Below are 24,526 nucleotides of genomic sequence, written 5' to 3'. Positions count from 1 at the left end.
ATTACAATTAGTCGTATCAACATTCACAGGAACAGCTTGAGGGGAACAGCTAACTTTATGCCATTGGAAAGAATTTTTAATCACATGTATTTGTCCAAACTAGGCAAACTGTAGCACTGTAATGAAGCAAACAGCTCTTTCTCCATTCTTACCGGCACTTGTGCCGAGTCCATAAAGCGCAGTCCAAAGTAGTCTTTCTCTACGATGTCCAGATGGTACATGATCTGCTCAAACAGCTCCTCACCTTTGGCTTTTTTCTGATCAGGAAACACACAAAGAAACACAGGATTTAGGTATCTGAGTGTTAAATTGTCAGTTACATATTTATTTATATAGCTTAGTATCATAAATCACAGTTTGGCTGAAGTGGCTTTACAAATGGTACAACATATGACACCCTCTGTGCTTAGACCACTGATTCAGGTCAGAAAAACTAGCCCAAAAACCAAAACAGGGAAAAAAAACGATCTAAAAATATCTAATAAAAAACTGAAAATAATGAAAAAGAAAATATAGATTATAGATTCCAACAGTCCAGCTTGACATATTCAAGTCTTCATTTGTCTGCTCAGCAGTCAGAATTCTGAGATATCCAGTTTACTACCACGTGTGACAAAGAAATGTATTAAATCCTCACTCTAGGAGCTGGTGTCAGCAAATATCAGGCATGTCAGTCAAAGTATACATCTGATTAGGGCTGGGCGATATATCGATATTTTAATCTATATCGATATATTTTCTAACGCAATATAGCATGAGACCATATAGCTTATATCGATATAGCTCATTTTGCGTTAAAATGACTATACATTTCTTCCCTTGAGCTGCCATTTCGCTTATATTTCTGTTCTCCCTCTGTCCAGGTCTCCTGCTGCTCGTTGACGTCCTCACATCAGAGTCCCTAATAACTCCAGAAAAAGTCACTAGATTTGTCGCTATAGTCGGTTTTTGGGAAGAAAAAAAAATTAACAAAAAAAAAAAAAAAAACCTAGAGGGTCTGAAAAGTCACTAAATATAGTGACAAGGTCGCTAAGTTGTCAACACTGGACCACTGATTAGTGTGTAAACAACCGAAGCTGCGGGGTTAGAGGTGGTGCACAGGTCTTGACCTGTGTGTCAGCTGTCGCAGTGCATTGTCGGATTTGTAGTATGAGTGGAGGGAGTGCAATTTACCGGCAGGGCATTAATAATAGACGTATGAAATTTTCGGGCCACGGAAAAAATATCAATATATAGAGTATCTCCATTTAGCTAAAACTGATCAAGATATGACTTTTGGTCCATATCCCAGCCCTACGTCTGATTTGTCTGAAGAAGTTCACAAGACCAAAAGATAATTCCCTTGTGGACTATTTGTTCTGCCTGGTTTAAGTGTACATGATTTGTGTGTTTTATTGCTTTGAATAGGGAGATATGAGAAAAATATTGAACACAAAGTACTCCAAGTTTAAAATATATTGACCTTTCTGACAAGGCCGTACCAGTTACTGCCTGCAACTGCAAGATCTCTCTCTCACATGTGCACTCACTGACACACACACACACACACACAACACACACACACAACACACACAACACACACACACACGACTTCCAAACCCCAACCATGAGGCACAGCGACAGAGTTACCATGGTAACGGGGGTTGAAGTGCCCCAGACGCTGAGGAGCTGAGGGAAGTGGGGTGGCTGGATACATCATGTGATCCTCTGGCTCTGCGGACCCTTCACTATGTCAGGCAAAGTCAGCGCCCAAGATCAGTCTGCAGCTGCATTTCTTTCTTTCTCTGCAATAATTTATCATCCATATTTGTTCTTGCACTAAAATGATCTGAATGATCTAATATGATAACTTTCTCCCTTATTTTTTTCCTCTCAGACGAACTACAGCTCCAAAAAAGCGGCGGTCTTCCTCACAGTCCTTAACAAGACTTAAACACATATTTTTCATCACTTGTATGCTTAATTTGTCAACCTATTTGCAAAATCGTATGCACAGAAATCAGGACAAAACACAGTAATTAAATAAGAAACATGGCAAAATTTACTGAGGAAAGCAGAGAGGCATGGGGGCTCTCAAAGCTTCCCTTCAATCTCTCACTCACCCACCCAAAGAGAGCTCCTGGGCAGCTCAGGGGGGCTGGCCCCATGCTAGCTGGCATAGTTGACAGGGCATACCGCACCCCTACAGTACCCAGGGAGAGAGAGTACAAAGGAGTCATTGTGTATGTGTGTGTGTGCATGTGTGCTGCTCCCAAGGCCTTGTTATACTGCCTGCAGTATTGTTTGGCTGTTTGCGGTCTTTATGCCTGTGTGTGAGCACATAGCTCTGTCTCTCGGACACTGTGTCACAATGTTTGAGTTACAATTGATGCATTTAGCTGATGCTCTCATTTACGGCAATTTACAAAGTCCATTAAACCGACCAGCGCAGCATTGCGTCCATTTTAAAAAGGGCCAAAACACAATGTCAAGGGCAGGTAGAAGAGATGAAGAAACTCACAAGGCTCAGTGGATTTCAGTTTACGCACTTGACTGTTCTCTAAAACTTTTATTGTATGGTTGTCCTGAATGGAAATAATACCTCTTTAACAGATTTCAGGGCCATGTTTACCCCCTACACTGCAAGAGATAAATTAAAGCAAACTTCTGTGAGTCCTCGGTGTTGCACATGGCCATTAAAGCAATAAAATCACTGCGTGACTTCAAATACCACTCATTCAGTACAAGACAAAAGACGTGTACCGGCAATTCATCGGCTCCACAGATTACTTTATTGCAGACTGACCACCAAGTTATAAATGTTAAGTTCTTCAAACCATCAGGGCTGCATTGTGACACAATAATAACACATTAGCCAATAAAAAAAACATGCTGTTTGTATTTAGTGAACCTTTGTTTAACTGTAGTGTGAAAACAAGGGATGACAGGTCTAAAAATAACAAAATAAAGTTCTGTTAAATGTTGTGTCACTCAGATTTGTATTACTATCTTTGCTACTTAACTTCTAGTTTACATAAAGCATGCATGTGCTTAAGTTTTTCTCTGGGCTACAAATCTACGACAAGAGAAAAGGAAGTCGGAGGAGGTGACGGTGTGGGTGGCTGTGGGGAGTAGGGGGGAGAGAGATAAAGAGAAAAGACAGGGAAGTAAATACATTTAAAAGGAAGGAATGTGAATCATACGGCTGTGTGGAGTTATGTATGGACATGGATGCTGCTAAACAGAGGTATCCCTAGGAGACAGCTTTGGGTGGCCTTACATACTAGGGACACACACAAACACACACAGCTGGAAAGCCAGTAAAGCATTTGAATGAGCTCTATTGAGATTGTGCTCGTCTATTTACAACCAGCTTGTCTAAAAACCAAACAAACTGCAACGTTTAGCCAGAGCTGAAATTAAGATTTATAAATCAAATACTTATGGGAGTAAGAAGTCGTTATATCCAGGACATTTTCCATGAGCTTTTCTTGTCATATACATACCAATTTACCTATTATTGACACATTAAACCTCATTTTTATTCTTCCTTTCTGAACAATGAAGGATTCATGCTGAAGTGTCTCAGGTTCATTACACACAGACGATGGCGTCACCATCACAACTTACTGCACAATAAGGATGTCTGGCCTCTTTTGAGTCATGTTTTTTTTCTTTTACTCTTATGAACCATGGAGATTTAGCTACACTACCTCGCTAGTGGTAACTCAACACTAAACTATTTGAGAGGAACATTCACTACGAAACTGAAAATGGCCCAGTACGCTTTTATCACATGCCTCTGCTGAGCATTAGTGTTTCAATGGGGATGTAAATGTGTGTGGTGCCTCCAGTTTCAGTATCTGTCAACACATGGAGGCTCGAGTGTAATAAAGAGCAAGAACACTGACACAACAGAGAGGATGAACTGTTGATCTGATCTGATTTAGTTTAAAGAAGAAACTCATTTCAACCAGATTTCAAACATCTGACTGAAATTACTAAGTTGGGAATGCTGCCTAAACTGTAGGTGGATTGCATCTGTGTTCATTTTATAAAACATTTTCTTTATCAACTAAAAAGAGTCATCTTTTTAAAGTCTTCCCCTTTACACTTCTTTCCTGGCTGTGCTGAAACGCTGTTGGCAATGTTATCATGAGTGCAAGGTAAAGCATTCAAACAGAGCACTGCTGCTGTGGTTTTGTTATTGTGCTATCACTTAGAGATAGTTGGATGATAAGACAGAGGATTCTGCAGAAGCTACCTATGCCTGGGGGAGGGAGAGCACGGGAAAGCTTATTTTGAAACCTAACACATGGACAGAGCCCTGCTGGAATGCATTCAGAAATGTGAATTTTAAAACTGCCTTCAAGTGCACACAGTAAACCCCTGAGAGCTTTTAAGGCATGAAAGTACAAGGTGAAGGTGAAAATCAATTAAATGAAATCAATAAGATAGGTAATTACATAATCAAAACTAATAACACTACCAAAAAATAGCAGTAATCATTAGTGTCAAAGCAGTCAAACAGAAGACTGAGCGAGAATATATAAGTCTGACCTTTCTTTGCACACAATACTGAGCTGATGGGAAGGATTACATGTTAATGATTTGGCAGGCATTACACTTAGACACTCAAAAATGTGTGGCATCACTTGTGAGGCACGCTGAACTTATTATGTTTACGCATTATTGCTCAACAAGTAATTCTGACATGCTGGTTGATTTGTTTCCATTTACCACATCTGAGTACAGCTACTCTCTAAGAAAAAAGGGAAGAAAGATTAGAGAGTATATTTAGTTGAAAACCAACAAAATTTAGTTTAGTTTAAACTAATTATAAGACTCCCCTCAACACTTCTTCCTTGTAATTTATGCCAGACGTCTCGATTTCAAGATAAGGTTGAGTCATACAGGACCGTTAGATACCAGACTGGCCTCACTGGAATGCCGCAGATTTGAGACGTGGAAACTCAACGTTAGAAAAATCTGTGAGTCGGGCAAAAATAAAGATCACATGGAGGGGGAAAAACGTCCAGATATTCATGTCCCCGATTCTAAAATTACAGCTACTGAATTGTTTCATTACAGTTAAACATTACTTTATGTTCATTCCAGCAGAAGGTTGGTGCTTGTCTAAGAGGAGTCGATGTAGAGAAGCAAACATGGGAACGAGGGAAGGAGAAGAAAGACTGAACAGAAAGGAGGAGTGTGCAGAGTGAAGTTCTGCTCTTTGTCCACTTGGTGATGAACCCGACATGTCATGTGACGCCATCATGTGATTGAGTGTGTTCTCCAGAGAGGATCATGGACTTACAGGTGATCAGCAACACTACCACATACACACACTGCTCACTAGTACATCGCTCTTCTTTTTGTCAGAAAGTATAATCTATCTGCCGAGCGTTAACTATCCTCTTAACAACACCAGAACAGTACGCAGATTTATAGGACATGTAGAGACACAGAGACATCCATTACAAGACGCAGTCTTTGTACTGATGTGTCTCTTTCTCCATTTAACTTAATCATCTTGTACAGCTACTACAGGTTCTTCCAAATGTTGTGACACCCTGCTGAATTCAAAACCTGAATGGCTGCAGACCGACAAACATCTGCACAGTTCCCATGGACGCAACGATTACGCAAACCCTTCTTACCGGCAGGTCAACGCTGACATCTGTCCCATCCAGTAAGGACACGCGGCAAGTGATGATGGACTTTGCATCCCCGGCGGCAGGGATGTGTGTCGTGGCACGCTGGGCCTCCCGTAACCGGCTTTTCTCTGCATGTTTCCGGATGGAGCGTCGCCCCAGCGTCCTGCGCAGGAAACTCAGCATGATGGGAGGGTTACACTTCTACACCTGTAAGAGCAGAGGGTGGATATTAAAACACGCAGTGGTCGTAGTTGTATTACAGACAAGTTGTAATGTGAACTTGCAGGTATCTACCATAAATATCTACAGGGCAACAGCTGTGAACTGGCAAGTGGGCCATATTTGTTTGCATTGTCATATATAATTAGTTATAGTTGACATTACTCAACTAGATACTCCATTTATTATTCTGAGTCCAGACGAGAGGACTTAGTATTATTTATTTCTAACAAAACCGTTTTGCCTGTTTAAGATAGCTTTCATCGGCTAACAAGTCAGAAACTGGATATAGATAGGTTCTATCAACAGGGTGTCACTTTGTATAATTAATTCAGCCGGTTTATTTAATTATGAGACACAGTAACTATGTTATCTCACGTTTACCTTGTTATTAGCCAGCGGCGGCAGTAACGGTTAACGGTCGTATCTAACGTTACTGTGAATGTTTTTTAACGTTAGACCGTTACCATGGCACCGCTAACCTAACGGCTAACTAAGAAGAAACATTTTACTTTTATTTTGTAACGCTATTCGACGAATACAAAAAAATAATTAAAAAAAAATACATAAAGAGGATAGGAGATGAAGCTTACATGTAAACTGTTACTTATAATATATGCGTAAACCTGCTCGTTATTTGTGGTTTCAGGTAAGAAAAATAAAAAATAAATAAGGCGGTGTGAGGGACGGGGCTGCCAAAACCCTTCACAAAGTATTGAAATAAATAATAAAGCTGAAATAATGTTAAGAACGCAAACAAATAAATAAATACATAAATAAACTGACCGTTAGCCTCACAATTGTACATAGTTAAGGCCTGGAGAAACCTGGTGTAAGCGTAAAGCAACAGGTGTGTGCTTGTTTTGTATTACAGAAGCTAACCGTTAGCGACGAACGCAAGCAACACGTAAGACTCCGGCCGCGTGAGGGTGTCCCGCACGGCAAAACAAACGCCCGCTTCGGCTCTGAAGCTCCGACATACACTTGCTCCTTCAGCCACTCGTGGGAGCCTGTTGGATGAAGGGATACTTACAGAAACCTCCACGGATGAATTCACGGCGAAAGCACGTCCGCTTGCATTGTAGACGACTAAACAGCAGCCTCGTACATTCCCATGGTTTATAACTTGTTCTTTCCTTTCTTGCGTTTTCCTCACCTCGCCGCCCCTGCGGGATAATTTCTCTCCCAGGTCCCAACAAAAAGTAGGAGGCAAAGCGCTCCGCCGGATGTGACGTCACAATAAATCCCTAACAAAAAAACGTCATTAGCATTTTTAAAGCGACACGCACCCTTTATTTTTATTTTATTCAATTAATTAAAATGTAATTAAATATTTTTTAAATTTTCTTGTAGTTTTCTTCTCATACCTAAAAGAGTCACACTTGTAGTTGCAGTGGCTGTTAGTCTAAAGAACTATCCTGTATCATGTGTTAATACAAGGCTGCTAAGCTGTTACACCTACATATACAATGAAATATAAAAGTAACTTAAAGGATATTTAAAAACCTCCAGTGTTAGAGTATTTGTCTCCTCTTTTTTTCTGTATTTTAATCATAAGTGCAGTCCATCACCATTTGACAGCAGCACCACCTGGTGGTTAGTTTGGTAATAACTGTTTATAAATATGGCCCGAGACCCGTGGTTCATTTAGGGTTCATTTAGGGTTCAGAGGTCAAGAAGAATTTAGGATACAACAGCTGCAAAATTTCTAAAGAGACGATTTTTAAAAGTAGTTAGTTTCCTGCTCCTGTCAACAAATATATTACATTTAAGTGTTATTTTAGAAGCAGGGACCTGTCACCTGTGTCAAATATGAAATATATATTTAATGTCTTAGGTTGTTTCACTCTGTCATATATCACTGTTTCTTGTTGTTTGCCAAGATCCAATTCTTTATAGATTCTTTATAGGTGCTGATGTATATAATTGGATAAGAATTGGATCTTGGCAAACAACAATAAACAGTGATATATGACATGAGGAGAATGACATGTATATATATATATATGTCGTGTTGTACTGCCTAAAAATATGCCTACACAGTACTAATACTAGCAATCTCATCCTGATGCAGTGAGTTATATATGTACATATAACCCAAATATTAAGTAGGTTTTCTTGTATTATGGTAAGCACTGAATGAGCACTGATACACTGTCTGCAGTTCAATTTGACATGTGATAACATTTAAATCACACTTTAGTGTGCTGGATTAGTTTGTTTTGTCTTTATCATTACAGAAAGTACAGTAGATGCATATTTTTTCCAACTTTGGTGGAATACCTCCTATTGTTGCCTCTGGCTTGATAACATCATTATAAAAAGGTATAAAAGTACCTTCCTCTATCAAATTATCTGAGATTATCATAAATCTTTATCTTATTTCAAGACCACTGTTGAGCGGTGTTGTTCGTATTTTCTTTTCAGAGACATTACAATATTTGTTTACCTCATGTGACTAATGGCTTCACTCTGGTTTAAATCTTTAACATGAAAAAAATCTAAAAAAATAAAATAAGTGGTTCTGGTTGAGGTCTTCAGCACTGGTGCCATCTTTTACATTTGCTCAATGCTTACTCTAACATTGCCCAACCTCACTTTTACAGTGTGGAAAAGCAAGGTGATCTGAAGCCACATCTCCATGCTTTGACAGACAAGCTTTAATTGTTCACAATCAAGCTTATAGACATGTCCAAAGCACTGTAAAACCATGATACCAGAAAGAAACAAGCAACTGAGGACAAAGGTTTTTATAACACAGGTAGGAGTTAACCAAGGGTATAATACGGTAAAACATTTGTCATTATTTTGTGTTTCATTATATATACACTCGCTGTTATAGATTACGTTTCAAATAAAACAAAATTGTTGTAATAGCAGTTTTGAAATACACACAATTTGTGTCACATTTGAATCATCCAAAAAGGAGAGAAAAACAAATAAAAAATAAAAATAAAAACAAAATCTTTCTGCTCACAAATGATTTTCCCTTTTATTTTAAAGATTTTTTTTCATATACAACATTGTATTTACATGGTCTAGTATTATTTACACAAAATTAACAAGTGGCACTGTGTAGTTAGGAGTTCTTTTCTTTTTTTCTTGTTCCCTACTGCTCTTATTTTTAAACAAAATAAAAATGACAAATTAAAAAAAAAAAAGAACAACTTATTTTAACAATGCTTTATGTCTCCAACTTTATTTTTTACTTTTTTTTTATTTTTCAGTAGCACTACCTGCCACCCAGCCTTCTACAAAGTGCTGTCCTTTCCCTACCTTACTAGAGCTGTTTTCATCTTTACAAAAATACAACTAACCCGAGCCCTCCCCATATCTGGTCCCCCTCCAAACTACCTTTGATCAGTACCCTAAACGCACAGACAGTATCAATTATGTGTCAACAACAAATAGCTTTGAACACAGACAGCTCATTGCTGGACATTTTGTGCAGATGGAAACTCTGGCAGCCCTGTTTTTAATCAATTATTAACTTTTCACTACAGGGCCGATTGTTGTATTTTCTTGTTGGAAATTGTCAAGGTTTTGTGAACTTGTTATTGCTGCCACTTTATCAGGAGGCCTTCAGTGTTAATTAATCTTGAATTTGTGGTCATTTGATTTGGTCTGCCCTGCTGCTGAATATAGAAACTGGTGATAAAGATGACACTGATGACTGAATGGTGTTTTCTTTTGATCATAAGCTCATGCATGCAGGGTCTGCGATGGATTTGTAACTGTCAATAATAATAATAAAAAGGAGTTATTCACTGACTAGCTTCACTTTGTCCTTCTGTGGAAAAACAAGCTTGATACTGCGCTACTGTACCCATGGTATTCTGCTCAGATGTGTCATTTGCCTGGAGGCCATGCAGAGAGAGAGTGGGATCCATGTATAATGACCCAAAAAGACAGGCATCTGGGGAAGAACAATAAGCATAATGGACTATGGATGTTGCGTGGGCTCTGCTGAGATGACTGATGTTGCCTGAGAGAAGGATTTAGGCAGATTTTTTTTTGGGGGGGGAGAGGGCCGCAATTCAGGAGAGATAAAAAAATAAAAATTAAGTAAAATATAATGAAGGAAGAAAGCTGTTTATAAGCTCTTCTTGATCCCACCTCTCCGTGTGGCAAAAGTATGATTTAGCAGTTTGAAAAGGGAGGTATGAGGATGAGTTAAAAAAAAAACAAAAACAAAGTTTACTCTCCAAGAAGGCTCTATCTGCATTTCTTCAGAAAAACTTGATATCAGATTAGATTAGGTTTGCGGCTTTATGACGCAACCATTTCATTCCAGTTAACGGACAAGCAGGCTTAGACCAGACAGCTAACACACTATATGTTAGAAATGGAGAAGGGAGAGGTAAAGAGGAAAAAAAAAGTACACACACACACACACACACACACACATACTTTCACACACTCACAGCAGTAGGTTTTTTTTCCAGCAGAATCCATGGAAGGAGCCAATGACAGCAAGTACTGAAGCAGCCCGTAAACAAAAATATCTCAAATTATCACGAGGCTACACTTCATACCGTTATGTAAAGAAACAATGGCAGCTTGACCTGTACTGAGACAAAAAAAGAAAGAAAAAAAAAGACTCAACGAGCAAATTTATGCTGGGTTTTGTGAATTCAAAATACTTAAAATCATCACTGAAGTCTCTTATCACTCGTTAACACATCATCTTGGCTTAGAAACAACATGTGCCTTAAAAGGAAGTTCCATCGGGAAAGATCAATAAAAAAAAAAAAAAAAGGTTAAAGTATCGGTTCTGTTTGTGCTGCTTCTTTGAACTGTCAAGTGCAGACAGACAGATTTAGAAAAAAAAAAAACAAGAAAAACTAAACAGCAACGGTTGATTTAAAGCCCCGCTCCAGTGACCTCTGAACCCCTCTGAACCTTAGTTTAAAAAAATAATTAATAAGAAATAACTAGTGAGTTTGGGTCATGCGATTGCTCACACAAAGCATAATAATGATAATAATAACACTAAAACTAAACTGCAAATGTTTAAGAAGAGATGTGGGTTCGCTATTCAAATGTGAGGAGGTCAGCGGAGGGAGCCTTAAGGAAGTTTTTCCTTATTCACACCAAAGGTTGAGATCAGTTCGCTGTCAGCTTTCTGTGTGTGTGTGTGTGTGTGTGTGTGCGTGTGTGTGACAAATACTGATTGCATAAAAGTTCTAGCAGCTTTTAACCACTTGGGAACTCATAACCTACCTACTGTACGACCACTGTTTGTTTCTCAGGGTCTAACATACTGACCTGTGAAAAGCAAGAAAGGTACATGTGTGTTGTCCTGCTACAGCCACAGAGCTTCCCATACAGCGGGGGGATCGTCAGTGTCTGGCTCAAGGACACTTCAGCAGCTGCTGCCCATTTGTCAGTTGCAAGTGACCTGTAGGTTTGATTTAACTATGAAGTTGTGTAAGAAATGAACTGACCTCAGCCTTGTTTGTTTGTTTTTTTATCCACAGTGGCTGGGAAATAGCTTAGATTATAACTCAATGAGGCCGTGTGTCTACTGGGGCCTCTCTTAATTTTCATGTGTTGAATTAATTATGCGATGTGAGGAGAATTTTTGTTTTGAATAATCTATCACCGCTCATTACGTCTCAAAGGGAGGGCTCTGTAGTCATAGAGCAACAGTAGCCGCCGTGACGAGTACAGAAGTGAAAAGGAGGTGCCCAGTAAACACAGGCCCTGAGGATTGTAAACCAGTTATGTTCTTCACCGTACCAAACGATGGCCGCTTCAGAGTGCGTGCGCGTGTGTGTCCGTAAGCTCAAAAACACAGCACAAAGCAGGATAAAGAATACAACTCGCCACAGCATTGAACAAGAGGTGAGACACAAAGTGCTTCCAGCTCTCCGTCTGTCAGTCTGCGCTGTCAGAAACGTCGACATGAAAGCCGAGAAGGATAAAAAAAACCCCAAGTACAATAAATTAAATCACTGTTTTTTTTTCTCTCCACAAAAAAGCAACAAAAAAAAAAAGAAATTAAGAAGTAGTTAGAAGAAGAGGAATCGCACTACTTAACTACCTAAGATTTAATCAGGAAAGCATGAAGCTCTAGATTCATACAAACAAACATACACGTTTTTTTGTTCAGTGGACAGGGTTTGACACAAACTAAAAACACAATAAATACTCTTTCTGAGGAACAAAAGATAAGGTATATCTCTTTATCAGCTAAAAGGACACTAAAAAAAAGGCAGGTCCGTCTGGCAGACTCGCTCAGAAGGGGACAGGGCGACCCTTTTGGGGGAAATTAAACGGGGGGAAAAAGCTTTCCATCAAGGGGGGAGGGCAGCCCTCGCCCTTCATACTTATGGCACTACAGCAATTCCCCATCCACAATGTATTCTCTTGTACTTTTATCTTTTCATCCTTTGAATACTATTTTTCTTTACCCTGAACATACAATATCCCCTAATGGTACCTATTCAACACAGCTGGATTTCATTTTTTAAATTCTAGCTTTGTCCTTGTTTTTCACGTTTGTTCGTTTGTCTTTTTTATCCGTTTTTTTTGTTTTTGTTTTTTTTTTGTCAGCATAAAGTGCAACAGTGCTTTTGTTCTCTTCTCCGGCCACCGGGCCTCCTCCTGGTGACCCCCAATGACCCGTCAAATGTCACGGGTTTGCAGGATCAGGGTCAGGGTTCACGCTGGTCTCACTTGTCATGCTGGTGGCACTTGCAACGCTCGGCTCCTCCACTTCCTCCTCCTCTTCTTCTTCCTCCTCCTCTTCTTCATCCTCCTCCTCCTCCTCCTCCCCCTCTTCTGTCACTTCTCCCACATCCAGCACTTCCACCTCTTCGTCGTCGTCTTCTTCGTCCAGACCTTCTTCCAGCAACTCCACGACGGCCGCCTCCCCTTCCTCCATCGCTGCCATTTCTTCTCCTTCGCCTGCTTTCTGCTGCTCTTTCTTCTCCTCGTGTTCCCGCTCCTCGTCCACCTTTTCTCTCTGCTGGTAGATGGCGGTCTTGAGTGGTTTGACCAGGCCCTCCTCGTAGACTTTCAGGATGGCCTCACATACGAAGCGGTACTGGCTCTGATGAACAGACAAAGACAGAGAGATATATTTTAGTCGATGGTTTAAAGCGTCTGGAATCAGCTGGAACAACAATTCACCGTGTCTACATACAGGTGTTTGGATCATCATGGCCCTCTGGTCTCTCATGGTCCTGACGATATCTAGAGGATACACTGGCTGGCCGCACTCCATTAGACACAATGCCGTCTCCATGGTGATGAGAACCCCTGTCCGACCAATCCCAGCACTGGAAGAAGAAGAAAAAAAAAAAGACGATTTAAGAGAATGAAAATATTTAAATAACACACAAAACAGCTTTAACAGCTGCTGTAAACAATTCACTAAAAGAAGAACTGTACCTGCAGTGTACCACCATCGGATGGTCCTGTCCGGCCCGTTTGGTCCGTACCAGAGCAACAAAGTCCAGGAAATCAGTGGAGTCATCAGGGACGCCGTGGTCTGGCCAAGCCAGGTACTGAATCTGGGTAAGTTCTCTCTGCTGCTCACTCTGAAGACACAGGAAGGGAAAAAATGACTTGATATTACATTTTCATGCTTTTCAGGGAGATTTCTTTATTATTTGAGGCCTTGGAAACAAATCAACGGTATTCACTTTCTACTATCTCACTCACTACTTCAGTCAAGCCCTGAGCGTCCCAAGTAATGAATAACTCTCAGATATCACTCATACTCACAACCAGTTCAAAACAGGTTCTTGTATTTCACGTGGGCAACCTCCTAGCATGTTTCATTCAGCTCTGTGTCCTAGGGGGGAGACGGCACAGTGCCCTGTTTGTGTAATTATGGCCTTTAAACATGTTATGAAACTGGTAGTGTGGATACCAAACAGTGGTTTGAGTTTTTTTTCCACTCTGCTGGAGCACTCGGTGATTCACGTTTGTTCTCTCCCGTTTTATGAAACACCACATAATGATGACAATAGATTGTGCGGCTCTGCCAGAACACGCACGCTTTGTGTTACTGCAATCAAACTACAAATAAAAGACACATCACACGTTTTTTTTTTTTTTTTTCAAAAGGGAATATCAGGATATTTTAGCAGGGCAGTGTGCAGCACATACGAGTCACGAGATAGAAAACCAACAGGGACACACAGAGCCTACTGACCACTGTTTCATGTGAGCCTCAGAGCCCTTGTGTGCCTCTTCAATATTGCCTCGCTGCGTCGCCATGGTAACACATCTATCTCCATAGCAACAATCACAGGCAGAGGAGAATGCTAATTGCCTCCTCCTACAGCCATATATCTTAAAGGCCATGATACACAGGCAACACACAGAGAGGTAATCGGGAAAACACAGGGCGGCAGGAAATGACGAGGCAAACAGCTTGGAACATTTGATCCTCCATTAAAAGTTCGATTTTCAATTAGATTTTCTCCTCACGGCCAGCGTGGTGGATGACCTTTCACATATATCACAGCAAACACTTGTGGTATGGCACCACTTTGCATCCAAAAACAAATAGAAAATACTTCAAATAAAAGTTTCCACATCAAAATAAGACTTATTAAATTCTTTGTGTTGTTTTGTTTTTTGTCCAAACTATCGTAGTCCCACCTCTCCTCTGCTCCTCTGTTTAGGTCCTCTCTGCTTCTCACTCTCTCTATTTCAGCAATGTGACTGACTGGGGTGGTTGGGGTTGTCATGGTAACCAGATCCCAATACGTGGCGCGCATGCAGCAAGCGGGAGCCAGAAAAAGAACAGCCCACACTGGTCACTATGGCAACACACCTCCTCGGGGTCCTCAGCAACTCATCTTTTCCTCAACTGCCGGTCCCTCTTTCTTTTTGATCGGACCCAGTGTGTTCCTCTGCGCTGCTTCTCTAACCTCCTCTCATCAACCAGCACACGCACACGCACACGCAGACACACGCTTACCTGCGTGTGCACTAGAGTCATCTCCCGGACCAAGAAGGCAGAGTTGCCCTCTTCGTTGTGGCACGTTACTGTGAAGTCTCCGTAGGTGGCGCTGCTGTCTGGACTGGGCCAGTACTGGTGACACTTCACCTACAAAACACACAAAGTATTCTGTTTACAACAAACATCTAATTTACTTAACAGGTCACGACAGTTACTCTCAGCTCAGGGGTCAGAGGTCAGGCTACAGAATAGCATCTCTCTCAATTTAGCCATGTGCTCTTTTCTGCCATTTATAACGCATGTACAATATATTCAGTCCATTTGGAATCATTAAAAACCTCCAGCGGTGAGTGGTGATACATTCTCAACACTTCTTTCTAATTTTAAGATAAATGTGCAAACTATACATGTTCTTTTTCACACCTGAACAAACACCTGGTTCAATGATTAAGGGATCTTAGTTTCTGTTTTCACAGCAACACAATTTTGACTCACTTTGTGTATTTAACAAAAAATGCTCAAACTAACTGCAGAAACTCACTTTTTGTAAACAGTAACATATTTTAATGGTACGATTAAGAAATTAAGTGTCTCACCTAGACGTGCATTTCACGATACAGCCATTATTCTGACACTAAACAGAGTCACAGCACTCTCTTAAGGTCTGACTTTAGTTTTTTTTAATGAATTCATTGACAGTGACATGTTTTTTTTTTTTTTTTTAAACCTACTGAAGTCCACATGTGGTGTAGTTGAATAATTCTTTTACATACCCGTCCCCTCTCAACCTGCGTAGTCAGCATGACCACCATAGATGAACCCTGCTCCCATGTCATTTGCCAGAAATCGGGGCAGGTGTTGGGCAGCGGGCCCTGGCATGCTATGTAGCGGTTTATCAGACTGGAGGCAGGAATCTCCATCTAGAGAGAGAGAGAGAGAGAGAGAGAGAGGGAGAGAGAGAGAGAGAGAGAAAGAGAGAGAGAGAGAGAGAGAGAGAGAGAGAGAGATTAGGTTGCTAGGTTGTTATTAATTTCAACTGAAAGGATGTGCTTTGTGTGTTTTAAGCAGTGCAGACAGACAAATTTTTGCAAAACACAACTCTGAGTCGCTTACAAGGTCAGACACAGTGACATCATCGTAACATTCACGTTGGAACAGAATGCCATCACGTAATCGCAAGGTTAAAGAAAAAGAGAGGTATTTTAATGGCACATCTTGCTTTTAAACTTCTAATTTAATTCTGATTTGTGGTGACATGAAAAGAGAAAAATCTGCCAACTTTAGGGTTTTAGGGAGATTCTTCTCAATTTTTACACACAGAACAAATTAAAGAGTTAAATGAGAATAACAACTAAAGGTTTTGTCATTTTTGTAACGTCAAATTAATACAACAATACGCAGCAGGATGCATTTTATCTAATAAATCACATCCATTAAAAAGTGTATTAGTGGATGAAAAAACAAAACTTGTTTCTTCTTTTATAACTCACTGCTGCCTCTCGATCTGTGTAATATAACCATTACAGTATATTTACAGGAGTTTAACTTTGACATTATTTAAAATAGTTACAAATGTCTGAAAAAAATTAACTAGCTGTTAGCCTAACTGGCTAACTCAAAACAATAGTGTTTGCTTGTAAAGCTGATGTGGTTAATTCATTCACCAGTACGACCACCATGGTGTTTCGACATGTGTTTTAATGGTTAGCGAAACAGACCACCCACCACCCACCAGAGATATTGACGGAGAGATGAAAGAAAAAGTCGAGGAGGAAGAAACTTACATTGATGTAATTTGCATTGATGTAGTCATCTGTGCTTTTCAGAATGACCCGTGTGGCATCATCTGCAAGGGGAGAGACGGCGAAGAAGAGGTAAGATTATATATAGACAAAGAAAAACAGGTGGAGAAGAGAAGGAGCATGACAAAGTGTGAACACTGGTACATGTTTGAACACACAAGCCAACTGTGTGCATGTCACGTACAAGGAGAGATGTCTCTGTAGCGATTTTTGGAAACGTTCTGAGGTAATTTGGCACACAGCATGGTCATCCCCGGCCTCTTCCTGTACAGTTGCTGTAAGAAAACAAACACAAATTTATATTAAGGTTCTGCTAACAGGAAGAAGATCAGTTAACACCTGCCCTGCCCTCTTGGCATATGTAAATATGCAAATGTTTCAAATGTTCATGAGCGCTTTCATGCAGTGACTTTACACACATTTATGTGTCTATGTTAACAGGACAGGAAGTTATCTGAATGTAAAGGAGATTAGAAATGTGTGAAAGATGCTCAACACCCATCAATCAGTCACAAACTTCTGCTTCCGAACTACAATTCAACAGGTTTCTGTGTATCTCTGTATATGTGCGTGTTTATTTCTACTTCTCCTCACATCAAACTGTGCCAATATGGCTCCGCTGCTCAGGCCTTCCTTCAGTGTGACCATGGAGTCCCTCAAAGCGTGCTGGTCTAGCTGGGCAGGGTCCTGAGGGGACTTCTCAGGGATGTACTGAAAATCTGGCTCCGAGTCAGCTTTCTCCTCCACCACGTCATAGATGGCTGAATGGGACAGGGAGGGAATATGTCACAGTTTATATATACACAGCTGCTTATGTGGGCTGAGGCCCGGGGGGGATTTGATTTATCGTTAAGTAAATAATGTAGACAGAAAACATGCAACAACTAATGACCTGCATCATAGGAACGTATAGTTAATCTACGTGGCAATATGTACCTGCCTGCTTATGAAAACGATGATGTGAATCTACAGAAACACAAAACATGGATGCAATCTTATGTCTGCTGCGATGTACGAGAGGATGGAATGCATAAATCCCTCTTTGACCCAGTTAAAATAGCAAGAATTTCCATGTTTCATCATCTTTAAAAGCTCCCCGCCCACTTTGCTGATTAGAGGAAATGCTGTGCCATCCTTCTACATGGTGAATACATATCGCTGAGAGGTACAGAAGGCAAAATGTACAACTTCATAGAGTATATATTTTTTTAAAAATGAGAATAAGCATCATAGAGAAGAACAGAAGAAGAAACAAAACTAGTGCCCAGATGTGCAGCTGTTAATCTTCAGGAATGAGCAGCACCAGCTGTGTTACACTTTGCCTAGTTATCGCTTCATGTATGACAAAGAGGTTGCACCACACAGAGTAGTTCTCACGTAGAGATTAGTTGTTACTAAATAGTTACACCCAGCAACAGCCGCTAGCTGACTGAACTGAAAAAGAAGCTTCCATATTGAGGTCAAGAGATGACAACTGAGCTATTTCCATGACAACAGAGCAAACTATCTGCTGAGGAAGACATGCAGTTTATAGCTCCGGACAAAAATAGCGAATGGAAAAGTTAACTTTTTTTTTTAATTACTGAAGAGATTAAGAGAATGACATCTGATCCAACACTTTATTAAAGTTCTCTAATTGTCAGTAATCTCAATTAATTATCAGTTGTTTTAACAAGATGTGGCTAAAATGTAAACAAAGGAACAAAAAGTCTAGAGAAAATATTCATATTTATGATTGTCAGATAACTTTCATATATCACTTGACCCCGTCAAAGTTATGTTTCAGCTTGTGACGCTTTGGAGACTAGACTAGATGTTTCCTCACAAACAATTTACACAAGGTCTTTAGAACACATTACTTATCATCCCAATTAAGTAAATCTAGCTAGTGGTAATTAGTTGGGAAATTAGGAAAAACTCCTTCTTCCCCTTCAACTCAGTGGAGTTAGTCGTAGTAGTCTTTTGTCAAATACAGTACAAAAGCAGTAAATATAACCCTCTATAACCTTTTTAGAATATGTCACTAAATTATGATTCAGCTCTGTGTGTTGTGTTGAGTTACACTGTACATTTTCTGGCAAAGCAGATTCACGTCTCTCCTTTGCATGGAGGTGCAGCCTCAACCAATAGCATCACGTCCTTCATGTCCATATTCCACCATGACAGGCGACGGACACTCACCTGTATTTGCTCATATGTGACTGTAGCATAAAAGTGGAGTCGACACAGCAGATTGCAACCAATGGGAACAACTCACCGTTCGGTCTGACCAATAGGATGAGCTCCCCGGAGTGGCTCTCACAGCTGGCCTTGATGAACATGACCACCTGGTCATGGGTGTGGTCAGAGATGTCCCGTCCATTAATTAAGACCACCTGGTCGCCCTCGTTAAGGCGAGGCACACACAGGTCGGCCTGAAGAGGGAGCGAGGGAAACAAAGACAAAGAGAGAGATAAATGAGTTCTGAAACATGTTTGTAACCGGTGTTTAGATTCAGGAAATGTTTCTATTTCTTCAGGTATAAAAATGTGAAAATAGTGGCCATTTAATAAGCTGCATTTGTTTTGTTATGTACTTAAACCTAGTGCAGCTGGAACAAACAAAAAAGTAGTAATGTACTCTGACTGTATGAGGTGGTTTTTGACTTACTGATGTTCCTGGAGCCACTCGAGACACAATGATGGGCATCTTTTGGTCAGCTCCACCCTGGAGACACAAAGACACACATCAGTTGACAGCACAAACCTTCCACAAATGTCTTTTAGAGTTTACGTTTAGGCAAGGAGTAAAGAATTAGTCATGATACAGTTGACAATTTGTGGATTTTGACAAACAAAAAAAAAACACAAGGAGAATAAAGAAAAGGACTGTAAACAGGCATTTTCCTGTTTTCTAATGTCAGCTCTCACTTTGACATTGAAGCCGAATCGTCCGTGTTCGTCGGGTCTCATCTTGATCAGGACGAGATTATCATGAGGGACAACTCCATTTAGCTGCAAGAGCAAAGTTGGATGCATTAAATTCACATACTTCTTTCTGTCTGCAGCTCTAACACTAGGCATAATTTCTTAGGTGATTAGGTTAGAAAACAAAAAAAGAACATATTTATACTTGGAAATTATAAACTAAGTGTAAATTTGTGTTTGACCAATAACATATCTTCACTCTAAGAGCAGGATTTAAAAACTTGATTTTTGGCCACTAGTGGGCAGAAATAAAGTGAACCCTCCCCCACATACAATAAAACAATTTCCTGCTTTCACATCAGCAGACACAAAGCATTCACTTGTAACTCTGACAAATTTAGGGCCAATATTGACTCTCCTTTTAGCACTCTAGATGTTCGACTATGTTCACTAACCCTGCACTAACTTTGTCTGTCTGTCGTTTGATGCTGGCCAGCAAACGATTTGTGGGGGTCAGCTGGAAAAGGCTGCCTACAGGGGGGCTGATAACAGCTGATGAGACTCGCTCATACAGTAAATAGCTTTAAAATCAAAACAATGAGCTGAAAGAGGCTACAAAAAGTTCCTTAAAGCTGAATGCTAACTATAAGACGTGCATATTACATATCATATATTACTTATTGTAGTCTTGTTCAGTGTTGATATACATCATACAAGTCATTTTTTTCTTTACATTTTACATTATAATGTGTTTAAATACTGTGTACCATGCCGACTTGTTTGTTACCGTCTGGTGCTGTCATACTGACCGTGGTCTTATCAGCATTGACGGGAACATCGTACATCTCGTTGAGGTGGTTGTCCAGGAGGCTCTGCTGGGAATGGGCCTGGATGATCTGGCTCAAGGTCTTCCTGCTCAGCTGCTTGGGGGGTAGAGCTGGAGGCTGGTTGTCTACCCCCTCTGGAGACCTGAGGGAGGCAAAGGAAGAGAGAGAGAGAGACAGAGAAAAGAAGGCAGAAACAAAGAAAAGGACGAGAGAAAAGTGATTAGTTCAACGGTGGTTAGATGAATGGTGACAGTTCTGCAGTAAAGAACGATAATGAAAATGGTGTAACAGCCTTTTAAAGATGGAGGGAAAACAAAGCCCACAAGTGATACTGAAGATTGTCCTGTTTGCTAAAGAGGTGGGCTTTGGTGGGAAAGGGGGGGAAAAAAAGAGACAAATGGAGGAAAAACAGATAAAGGGGAGTGAGAGAAAGAAAGAGATTGCAAGAGACAGAGAGGCTTAATAGCACTGTGTTAGTCACAATGCATTAACCTCAATAAAAGGGCTGGAAGAGGAAGGAAAACACCAGCCTCTCCACCCCCCACCACCACCACCACCTCCATCATCCAGACAATAAAAGGCAGTCAGTGTGTATGATGAAACAACACGGTCAGTCAGGTAAGGCTTTCAGCAGCATCGTGGCTCTCTGGGGGTGGGGGGGGTAAAAAGCGAGTCGTTTCACTCTATGCTTGTAGCTCTAAGTGTGTGTGTGTGTGTGTGTGTGTGTGTGTGTGTGAGGTTCTGCACTCCTTAGGGGCGAGAACACCAGTCAAAGAGCATTGCCTTTGTTTTGGCTGCCGCTACTGGTGCCACTTTGTGTCACGCACACACACACACACGCTGAAACGAACATTTATTATGGGTCAAAACCAGGTCAGGCTTTCAGAAAGAGGGCATCGCACAGCAGTCATGAGCCAAGACTGTACATCCTCCCACATTAGTGTTTCCTCAACACGACACAGAAGAGTGAAACTGATATACCTCACCACCACGACTTAGCCAAGGTCCTTGGATAAGGAGAGTACACCACTGTCTACACCAGACGCAACTTGGCCCTGTTTTTTTAGATTTTATTCTGTCCAATCTTTTGATTGTAACCAAGTCCTAAATGTCAAAATATAATAACTGAAAGCCTGACAGAGGAAAGAACTAAATGAGTGACCAACAAACCACATGAGAAGAGGAAAAGAAATTCCTATAAAGCACCATGTTGCATTCAAAAGCACCAAAAGATCAACTTAAAGACACGTTTTTAAACGAAGCAAACCTTTTTTTTTTGCATCTCTGCACATGCAGCTGCATGCAGGGTTGTGTTAAACTATGATTTATAATTGTGACGTTCGTCATTTCAAAAACCATCACTGTAATGCACCACGGTTAACTTAAACAGATAATTTTCACTCTACACGACTAAAAACAGAACATTATAGAGAGAGCGTCCCAAGGGTTATGGCTTTGTTGTATCACTCGTGTGGAACTGACACAGCGTATAACTGTGGCCTGTGGGAGAAAAAGCAGATACTAATTTAGTTTTTACTGGAGGAAAAATCCTGGAGGAACATTAGGAAAATCTGGATTATGGGCCTGAGCAAAGCAACGGACCTTAAACTATTGAAAGAGTGAATTTGGAGCCATTAAAGCAAGAGGATAGAAAATGTGAATTTGTTTCTTTTTACAATAATTTGAAATTGCAACTGTGTCTCATAGTGTAAGGTTTATAAGTGAAGTTAATTCATATAACTGTTGAGAGTTTAAGGCTCAGATATGTATATAATATATATTTAAGTTCATTTTTACAATGGATACATATATGTAATTTTTTACATATTTAAATATTTACATTTTTAAAACAGTTAACTCACATGTCAGGAGATAACTCTTTTGATAATCAAACAAGTTTTGCTTATAACGTTAAACACAGTTATTTCACAGAAATATTAGGAATTATTTCATGCAATATAAAAAAAAAAAAGCAAACTTGAGGTCGGTAATGAAAACTGTAATTTAACATTAACATGATGGACAACCCCCATAAAGCCAATAATATAATATGCATGGATAATGTGCGTGTTGTCTGAAGAAGAGAGAGCAAGTGATTATGTCATCTTTTGGCTCTGTAACGGAGTGATGAGCAACGACTTGGCGTGTTTGTTTTTGTGTCTTTGAGTGTGTGTGTGTGTGTGTGTGTGTGTGTGTGTGTGTGTGTGTAGCTTTGTAAGCAGCGGAACTACCACAGTAATGTTACTTAACCACTCTGATTTCCAACTGAGAAATGTTCCCTCCATTTTATTCTCTCACTCTCACACACACAAACACACACAAACACACACACACCTACTGTGTCAACAGAAATAGCATGCTGTGCATACAATGCATCTTTTGCTTCATTCAGACACTTGAGCACAAACCGCTCCAGACTAACAATACACGTATGCAATCTTACACTCACGGTTCATTTCCGGCTCAGTATAGGACAATCAAACATGATACCACGGCATTTTAAGCATTTATTAAGTGGCTTCACTGGGAAACCCCACTGAGCACGTCGCGGCCATGACACTGTGCGTTTTGCCCGTCAGGCTTTGTTAACTTGTTTGAATTTCTGGTTAATGTGCTTCTAAATGTGTACATACGCCACGTAGTTTTTATGACCAGCAGTTTTGCACAGGGTGTTAACTCGACTGAATTCTCTATGCCGTTATTGTGTCTGACTTCCTGTCAGCTCAAGCTTGCTCACGGCGTCTGTCAAAAAATCTGAACATTTTGACATTTTTTCTTAAATAATAATAATAATAAATTAATAACTTAATTGTGGACAAATATCAGTGTTTTGCGTTTTCAGAATCAATTATGAGCAGTTGTACCAGTTGTACAAACTTTTACTCACAGGCTTTCAGGACTTTAAACATAAATGTGGAACTTTATTGTCGTAGTTAAAGAAATTCACCAGATATTTTATAGTGTGACACACACACATACTCACACACAGACACACACACACACACACTAATTCCTAGTTCAGCCCTACAACCTCTCCGCCCTGCTACCCGCTATAAACACATTTTACGGGCTGTTTTTCAAAGGGTTCATCTCTCTGACGGGGCCGGCTAAGTGATGCTGGTGGAGGGTGTGAACTGTTTGGGAGAAGCCACAGACACAGACAGACATTTAAAAAGCCGTCAGCTCAGCAGTACAGTCAGACAGAGTGGCACTAACGCTGATGAGTAAAATTAAACTTCAAAATTAAAGGGCGGCTGATTCGGAGGGGCGCTTTATTTACGAGACACCTCATTTACTGTGAGATTTATTTCACTGCCAAGTCAAAGGTTGATGTTGGGAGACAGCTTTAAAGAAAGAAGGCAGCTTGTGCGTGCACCAAAAAACAAGAATGCAGAGGAAGAAAAGAAAAGAAGAAGAAGAAACCGACAGAGTCAGAGAGTTTAATCAAGCGTCCAACAACAGCGGTGAGACTTACGGTGTGGAGTCCAAGCTGATGCTGTTCGCCTGCGTGGACGACGCCGACTTGTGATTGGAGGAGAAGACAGGCAGGCTGGGTGAAGCGTGGATCACGTGATCGACCAGGTGGCCGACGGATGACGGGCGCAGTCGCGTGCCCTCTTGTACAAACAGCGAGTTCCTGACAAACACAAAGAGACACGTCATGTTAAAGGGCCGGGAGTAACTTTCCCACTTTGGGAATGTAAGGCCTGTGATGTAGCTCTCTGTCTCCTGTGTATATAAACTGTTGTGGCAAAGTTAAGGCTATGGCTACACCTGCATTGGTTGAGGAGGTCGTAGGGAGCTGACTTTACCAGCTGAGCCACAAAGAAGGAAATGCTTTCCTAATAACTACAGTGACTTCTCCATGAAAAAGATTTAGATTCTTTTTCTGCCTTTGATATATTTGCATCATCTTAACTGAATGAATTAAACATTTAATTCATGCAAATCATCTCCTTTCATATTTTTAAATGTTCCTATACACTGTCATGATTGTCTAAAATGAAGCTGAAGTAAACATAAACCCTGAAATTCGGACTCACTGATTGGGCGTTCCAGGCGGTGATCGAGTGGGCAGGCTCTGAGTCTCCAGCCTCTCGTCTGATAGGCTGTTCCTGCTGACCGACTCCCAGTCAGTGCCACCCAGCAACTTCCTGGCCAACGGCTTGCTGGGAGATCTGCGGCAGAAAATATTGTAATTAAATCAGTTCAT

General features: G+C 40.6%; 2 protein-coding genes across 5 annotated transcripts in view; both read right to left on the bottom strand.

Annotated features, from left to right (window-relative positions):
• Positions 1 to 7,079, bottom strand: part of epb41l5 (erythrocyte membrane protein band 4.1 like 5) — a 29,871-nt gene extending 22,792 nt beyond the window's left edge. For all 3 annotated transcript variants that reach the window (XM_019269597.2, XM_019269598.2, XM_019269599.2), the window contains exons 1-3: positions 6,889 to 7,079; positions 5,640 to 5,843; positions 153 to 257 (exon numbers count right to left, since the gene is read on the bottom strand). In XM_019269597.2, the coding sequence (XP_019125142.1) occupies positions 153 to 257; positions 5,640 to 5,819 (285 nt within the window). In that variant the 5' untranslated portion in view covers positions 5,820 to 5,843; positions 6,889 to 7,079. The remainder of the gene's footprint in view (positions 1 to 152; positions 258 to 5,639; positions 5,844 to 6,888) is intronic.
• A 2,796-nt stretch (positions 7,080 to 9,875) lies between these two features.
• ptpn4a (protein tyrosine phosphatase non-receptor type 4a) overlaps positions 9,876 to 24,526 on the bottom strand; it is a 66,973-nt gene continuing 52,322 nt past the window's right edge. For both annotated transcript variants that reach the window (XM_019269592.2, XM_027290835.1), the window contains 14 exons: positions 24,357 to 24,491; positions 23,789 to 23,950; positions 20,296 to 20,455; positions 19,490 to 19,573; positions 19,230 to 19,286; positions 18,838 to 18,994; positions 17,175 to 17,341; positions 16,765 to 16,855; positions 16,563 to 16,624; positions 15,552 to 15,698; positions 14,797 to 14,925; positions 13,254 to 13,402; positions 13,006 to 13,141; positions 9,876 to 12,912 (listed from right to left, as the gene is read on the bottom strand). In XM_019269592.2, the coding sequence (XP_019125137.1) occupies positions 12,493 to 12,912; positions 13,006 to 13,141; positions 13,254 to 13,402; positions 14,797 to 14,925; positions 15,552 to 15,698; positions 16,563 to 16,624; positions 16,765 to 16,855; positions 17,175 to 17,341; positions 18,838 to 18,994; positions 19,230 to 19,286; positions 19,490 to 19,573; positions 20,296 to 20,455; positions 23,789 to 23,950; positions 24,357 to 24,491 (2,056 nt within the window). In that variant the 3' untranslated portion in view covers positions 9,876 to 12,492. The remainder of the gene's footprint in view (positions 12,913 to 13,005; positions 13,142 to 13,253; positions 13,403 to 14,796; positions 14,926 to 15,551; positions 15,699 to 16,562; positions 16,625 to 16,764; positions 16,856 to 17,174; positions 17,342 to 18,837; positions 18,995 to 19,229; positions 19,287 to 19,489; positions 19,574 to 20,295; positions 20,456 to 23,788; positions 23,951 to 24,356; positions 24,492 to 24,526) is intronic.

This window comes from Larimichthys crocea, chromosome XVIII (assembly GCF_000972845.2).
Source record: "Larimichthys crocea isolate SSNF chromosome XVIII, L_crocea_2.0, whole genome shotgun sequence".
Taxonomy (NCBI): domain Eukaryota; kingdom Metazoa; phylum Chordata; class Actinopteri; family Sciaenidae; genus Larimichthys; species Larimichthys crocea.
The sequence above is the reverse complement of the archived record's forward strand: the minus strand, read 5'-3'. Positions and strand labels throughout refer to the sequence as shown.